Consider the following 7,325-nt stretch of genomic DNA (forward strand, 5'->3'; position numbering starts at 1 on the left):
CTGCCGCTCCTGGGACACGGTGGTGACTGTGAACCACCGGACACCCTCTCGCCATTGCTTACCTCAGACATCGCCGGATCGATCTGATCTGCTCTGATGTCAATTGTTGTTGCAAATTGATGATTTAACTCAGATGGATCACACACACACACGAGAACTGGAGAACACAATAAATTTTGGTGCGCACTGAACGACCGTTTTTTTTCTCTCACCTTTTATTCAGACGGGAGCACTACAACAAAGACACCCGATTCTCCTGTGCATGACCCGATCGTGGCGTTCGTGGCACCCAGGAGAATCTGTCCACTACTTATTAGCCTCGTTGTGCTCGACGCACCAAATCGACGACTAAACAAACTGATGGAAAGACATGACAACAGCCGGCAACTTAGTTCAGCAGCGTTCCAGCTCTGAACCTGACTCTGACTTTGAACAAAAACGACTCAAACTCTGACACGACCAACATGATTGACATTAAAACATGAACGACAAGGTTACTGCTGACATCGACTACTCCTTCCGTTCAAAACCGTGGGGCTTGATTCCTCGTCCACGCGGCTCGCGCGCGCTCGTGCATGAGACTAGTATATCCTCGCTCGCAGAAATAGCAACTCTTTTGCCATTCGATCGAGCTCCTCTTCTGACTTTGCCCTCCCGTCCTCTCCCTTAAGCTCGAGCCAGGAGAAGCTGAATGCGGCCGGCTCCATTGATGGCCCATGCCGCCGTCGCGGGGCTCGCCTTGCTCTCCCTCCTCTACGCGCACGTCGGCCATGTCGGCGGCGCGGCGGCAACGCTGTCTCAGGGGCAGTCGCTGGGAGCGAACGACGCGCTGGTGTCGGCCAACGGCGCCTTCACGCTGGCCTTCTTCGCGCCGCGCGGCGGGGACCCGAGCCGGCGGTACCTGGGCGTCATGTACGCGCAGGCGGCCGAGCAGACCGTGCCGTGGGTAGCCAACCGCGACGCCCCCTTGAGCGCGGCGTCGGGAGACTACTCCGCCGCCGTCACGGCCTCCGGCGAGCTGCAGGTGCTGGAGGGGGAGCGCGTGGTCTGGCGCACCAACACGTCCTCGCTGCTGGGCAACGTCACGCTGACCATCCTCGACAACGGGAACCTCATGCTGTCCGCCGGTGGCGCGCAGGAGGTGCTAATCTGGCAGAGCTTCGACCACCCGGCGGACACGTTCCTCCCCGGGATGAGCATTGCGCTGGACAGGCGCAACGGGATCCCCGTCAACCGGACGCTGTTTACGTCGTGGCGGAGCCCCATCGACCCGGGGCCGGGCAACTTCACGCTCGGGCTCGACCCGTTCGGCTCGGCGCAGCTCTACATCTGGCGGAGCCAGGGCGGCGAGAACACCACCTACTGGCGGTCGGGGCAGTGGGCCAACACCAACTTCGTAGGGATCCCGTGGCGGTCGCTCTACGTGTACGGGTTCAAGCTCAACGGCGACCCGTCGCAGAGCAATGGGGTCATGTCCTACACGTTCAACACGTACAACAGCTCGCTGTACCGGTTCATGCTCCACCCCAACGGCACTGAGACGTGCTACATGCTCCTCGGCACCGGCGACTGGAAGACCGTCTGGTCACAGCCGACCATCCCGTGCCAGACCTACAACATGTGCGGCGCCAACGCCGAGTGCGCCGCCGGCGACAATGGACAGGCCATCTGCAGCTGCTTAAAAGGTCTGCCTTTTGAGGTTCTCAAGAGTCAAGCCCCATCACCCATGGAACATACGGGAATCGAACCGTTTCGTATGAAATGCATGCAATGACACCGTGCGATATATGTTTGCAGGTTTCGAGCCAAGATCCGCAGCGGAGTACAGCAGCGGGAACTGGACGCAGGGCTGCGTGAGGAGCGCGCCGCTGACCTGCGAGACGAAAGTAAGCGGCGGTGACGGGTTCGCCGACCTCCCGGGCGTGAAGCTGCCGAACTTCGCCACCTGGGAGTCGACGGTGGGCGACGCGGACGCGTGCAAGCAGTCGTGCTTTGCCAACTGCTCGTGCGGCGCGTACAGCTACAGCACCGGCACCGGGTGCCTGACCTGGGGCCAGGAGCTGGTGGACATCTACCAGTTCCCAAATGGGGGGGGCTATGATCTCCACATCAAGGTCCCTGCATCCTTATTAGGTAAGAAAAATATGTTCATGTTTCGTATATATTTATGATATGTGAACTAAATTTCAGATTAGGGATAGAAAATTGTTGGGAATGGATTTCTTGGTTTGCCGAAAATATTGCTACATGCTTACTGAAATTTCTTCGTTGTTGCTGGTTCTTAGGACAGACAAAGTGACTAAGACAAATGCCAAACTACTGGGTTTAAGAAAGAATGAGAATGGCACTTTGGTTTCTGTCATTGCAGAATACAATTCTATCCGTTTTGAAAATTGGAAAACAAAATATGATGGAATCTTTAGGATATGGTTGAACTGAAATTGCAATTCGAGAGGTAGCAATAAGTCCGTGTCAATGCGTATAAGTTCTCGGGACCTCATTAGGTGATGCTTTTACTAGTCAGCGTGAAAAAGTTCACAAATGCTTAGACAAGTATGAGATGGTTGCCAATTTGGACTTGTGAACAGCAACTGTGAAGGGTGAAAAATCTAGTGAACATTCCACCCTTGGAAAAAAAATCAAAGCATCGCCTTGTTTACTTTTCTGAATTAATGGCCAAAAACATCTTAGCTGAATCTGTGGATGAGGGAAACAACCCTTTCATATGCTAGTGTCACAGTATTTCTAATGCGTTATTAGCTGTCATTGTTCGATAATGCGTTAAGACAGGTTAAAAGTTCGTTTACTAGAACCTTGAATAGAAATTTACCGATGTTGACTTCTGAATGTATGCAAACAGTTAATTTGTTCCAGACGTTGCTGGCTTGCCATAAAGAACAATATATTGTCAATCTTTTGTTTGGCTTAAAGATTGCCTCGACAACGACAGGTCTTAAAAGTTTTCCATCAATTAGAATATTCGAGATAAGGGAAAAAAACAGTACCATCAGACGGCTCCATGAAAAGTATCCAACTTGGTTCATTGTTTTATGAGTTTTTGGATGAAGCCATGAGGTCTCCATGAAATGGACCCAACTTGGTTTATTCTTTTTCTGAGCTTTGGATGAAGCCATGAGGTGGATAGTTAGGTTTACCAATAATATATTTCGATTAGCACACAGGGAGCATGTGAAACAAACTATTGGACCTTGTAGATCAATATGTCTGACCATATATGGTGATTTTTATGTCATCTGGTCTGAAAGCATGTTCGGATTGGAATTCGGCAAACAGCATGCACAGTTTACAGAAAAGAAATCTTTGAAAATTTGACCAATGCTTAAACAGTTTTATTCTGCTGTGATATCCTGAACTAAGTGTTGATTTATGTTACTGAAGAAAAATTACTTACCTGACAGTTGCACATTGCTGGTGACTTTTTTCTCTCTGTTCCTTTTTTACCTGGTCCGAAACAGGCTCCACAACAAAGCGATGGACGACAATTGTCATTATTGTAGTAATCGTCGTGGTGGTTGTATTTGGGGCATGTGGACTTCTTCTGTGTAAATGCAGGAGAAGAATCAAAGGTGAGGGAACAGTTCATGTCTGAGACAATTTTGAATCTGCCACACAATGGAATTGGCATTTTTTCAGTTACATTTTTACATTGAGGTCACTGTGCGTGACAAATTGGTTCATCTTGTGCAGAGAAACTTGGCATTGTTGGTAGGAAAAAGACAACGCCCCCATCGCTGCTTCTTGGTATGGAAGCATGGCAGGATTTCTCAGGACCGAAGCAACCTGATCAAGAGGAAGGAGAGGACGGCAAGAAGTGCGAGCTGCCTCTGTTCGCCTTCGAGATCTTGGCAGCGGCCACCGGCGACTTCAGCAGCGCCAACAAGCTTGGGGAGGGAGGCTTCGGCCATGTCTACAAGGTAGTACATAAATGTACTGCACGCATAAGCTACAAGTTATACTGTTACTTTGCTGAACCGCGTTGTCGATTTCTTACAGGGAAGGCTTCCCAGCGGCGAAGAGATTGCAGTGAAGAGACTGTCCCAGAGCTCCGGCCAGGGCCTGGAGGAGTTCAAGAACGAGGTGATACTGATCGCGAAGCTGCAGCACCGCAACCTTGTCAGGCTGCTAGGTTTCTGCATTCAGGGGGAGGAGAAGATCTTGGTCTACGAGTACATGGCAAACACGAGCCTGGACGCCTTCCTCTTCGGTACGCTCCATTCCACCAAACTCGTACACTTGTACAGTACGGTTTCTTGTAAAATAGCGAGTCTCTGACAATGTGACTTCTGATCAGATCCGGCTAGGCGTGGACTGTTGGACTGGAAGACGAGGTTCCACATCATCGAGGGGATCGCCCGGGGGCTTCTCTACCTCCACAGGGACTCGAGGCTCAGGGTGGTGCACCGCGACCTCAAGGCTAGCAACATCCTCCTGGACCGCGACATGAACCCCAAGATCTCGGACTTCGGCATGGCGCGGATCTTCGGCGGCGACCAGAACCAGGTGAACACGAACCGCGTCGTCGGCACGCTGGGGTACATGTCGCCGGAGTACGCGATGGAGGGGCTGTTCTCGGTCAGGTCCGACGTGTACAGCTTCGGGATCCTGATACTGGAGATCATCTCCGGCCAGAAGAACAGCAGCTTCCACCACATGGAGGGCTCCCTCAACATCGTGGGCTACGCGTGGCAGCTGTGGAACGCGGACAAGGGGGAGCAGCTGATCGACCCGTCGATCCGAGGGACGTGCTCGGCGCGGGAGGCGCTGCGGTGCGTGCACATGGCGCTGCTATGCGTGCAGAACCACGCGTGCGACCGGCCGGACATCCCCTACGTGGTGCTGGCGCTGGGCAGCGACAGCTCCGTGCTGCCGATGCCGAGGCCGCCGACGTTCACGCTGCAGTGCACGTCGTCGGACGGGGAAGGGCTTTTCATCAGGGAGAAGGCCGACGAGTCCTACTCCGCCAGCGACCTCACCGTAACGGTGCTGCAAAGCAGGTAGCACATAGCACTAGCAGGCTGGCCCGACCAAGTAGTGCTGTACATATACACAGGGTCTTCAACCGGAGGTGTTTGGGGTGCTTTAACTACTTACCGAGGTTGTCTTCCTTCGCTCTGCACATGCCACAATCTTGTAATTGCGTGTTCATCAATTGGGCATTTCATTTCTTTTTGGTTGTCAGTCACGAGAAAGTGCATGTATGACGCTGCATTGGGGTCGATGGGTGAGGAGCACGTCTCCTCTCGCGACGCCGTGGGCGACTCCTGCTCCCCAGCGCCCTAGCCCTCCTCCACTCTTCCCCACTGCAAGCTCCGCGACCATCCCACCCTTTCTCCACCTATCACCATTGGGTTAATTAATTTTTTTTTGCCACCCTTAGGGATGGCAACTTCCTAAATGCTATCCTATGAGAGTGCTTTGCCCAAATGTCACCTGATCCACACGAAAATTTGCTCGTTTGTCATTTTGAGCGCCTTTTTCCAGTCACATGGCAATTTTTTCTCTTTGCAATGCGGCAACAGACACAAATTGACCCTTATGCCATCTTCTTCCTCGAGCGACCTCAGGCCGTCGTGTCTCCCTCATGTTGCGGCAAGCAACCCCGCGCATGCTCCAACCAGGGCAGGTCCTGAGATTCTGTGGCTCGTGATAAAACTAAAAACGGTTACTCTATTGAATTGAAACATCAAAAAATTAATTATATAAATTATAAATATAATATTTGGTGCATTAAAAAATTATTTCTAAGAAACACTTAAAGTATATAAAAAACAACACTCCTCTCAAACATTTTCTAAAGATCATCTTAAATAATTTCTTTTAACATTTCTAAATGCGAAGGCACTGATGAATCCGATTACCATTGAACGAAGCATGCATGACTATTCTAAAAAAAAATTCAAAGTTTAGAGATCAAATACCATACTACTTCAATGTTTTTAACTGCAAAATGGAGTAACAAGTAGCGAGATAAGACTTGCATACAACAAGTTTTATTAGCAAAATGGAGTAAAAGAAAAAAAATTGATGATGGAATTAGCAAGGGGAACCATTCTACTACCCTCCTTAGCAAAGTTGACAGTTCTCGCCCCGGACTTGTAGGTCTCGACGGCGACATCGTAGAACACGTCAGTGAGCCTGCCATGTGAGGCTTCCACCCAAATGTCGCCTTTGAAGAGCAAGCGAGGCTCGCGAGGGTCGGACGGCTTGCACCAGCAGGCAAGGACGTGGTCCACCATGTGGCACCCAAAGGAGGCAGCAGCTCCAGTGTGACGCCACGCGCGCCCGCACCCACCAGTGCCAGCGCCACGTACACGGACACCGGCGATAACGTGATGTTCCCATCATAGGTGGAGGAGGTGGTGGCGATGTCCGTTGGCGAAGGCGCGAGGTGCTTGGCGAGTAAGAGCACGAGAGCTGTCTTCCTGTCAAGGGAGACAACATAGGAGGCGGATCAAGATTGCACAAGAGGAAGTGATCTCATCGACTTCTCTACGCACGAGGATGCTAATTTTGGTTGCTACTAACCAGTTGCGAAGGAACTAAAGCAGTAAAGTTGTTTCTTTTTGACCGGCCAAAGGGCAAAGCCCATGCATGATCATGTAAATGTGGCCATTAGTCGATTGAAATTTGGACTGTTGTGTTTTATTGGGTCACAAGTAGTATACATCTATATCTATATGGTAGAGTCCCTAGTTTTTAGGGGCTTAGGAAAACCGCCTGCTTGCCCCCCTCCAGAGTTGCCCCTGGCTCCACTAGCCGCTGCCTCCCACCTCGCACCCACCCTCTCCTAGCTGCATTGCACCCCACCATGGCCTGAGGTGGTTGAGCTGCACCGGCCCAAACGTGTAGGGAGAAGCAGCAGGAGGGACGCTACCTGGGCCTTCTTCCAGATCTGGGTGAGCGTCACCGAGGTGGGTGCGTAGGCCTTAAGAGCCACCATGGAGGTGGCCGAGTGGCACCAGAGGTGGAGGAGTCAGGTAGCGCGTGACGGAGCAGCATACCATGGTGGCAGCAACAAGACATCAATGTAGCAACAACGATCGACTTGGAGGAGGAAGAGTGAGAGGGAAAAGGAGAGGGCGGTGGGGGAGAGTGGTGAGGAGAAGGGATGGAGGTGAGATGGTGATGGGTGACAAGGAGCAAGATCTCATCGGCTATGGCGGTAGCCATGCGATTTGGGTGGGGAGTCAAGCGAAGGAGGAGAAGTAGTCCGATGAGGAGATTTGGCTAGGGAGGCTCTATTAGGCCATGATTATGATTTTTGTGATTAATGATAACATAGTCATTAGGACAAACATGTTTAT

At 51.5% G+C, this 7,325-nt stretch overlaps 1 protein-coding gene across 1 annotated transcript; it reads left to right on the plus strand.

The window, feature by feature from the left end:
* The first annotated feature begins 532 nt into the window (after nt 1–532).
* Nucleotides 533–5,186, plus strand: LOC133893671 (G-type lectin S-receptor-like serine/threonine-protein kinase B120). Its single transcript, XM_062334760.1, has 6 exons — nt 533–1,685; nt 1,798–2,133; nt 3,477–3,587; nt 3,709–3,935; nt 4,015–4,225; nt 4,313–5,186. Exons 1-6 carry the CDS (start codon nt 692–694, stop codon nt 5,017–5,019), a joined length of 2,586 nt encoding a protein of 861 aa, XP_062190744.1. The 5' UTR covers nt 533–691; the 3' UTR covers nt 5,020–5,186.
* The last annotated feature ends 2,139 nt before the right edge of the window (nt 5,187–7,325 follow it).

The sequence above is a fragment of the Phragmites australis genome, chromosome 15 (assembly GCF_958298935.1).
Source record: "Phragmites australis chromosome 15, lpPhrAust1.1, whole genome shotgun sequence".
Taxonomy (NCBI): domain Eukaryota; kingdom Viridiplantae; phylum Streptophyta; class Magnoliopsida; order Poales; family Poaceae; genus Phragmites; species Phragmites australis.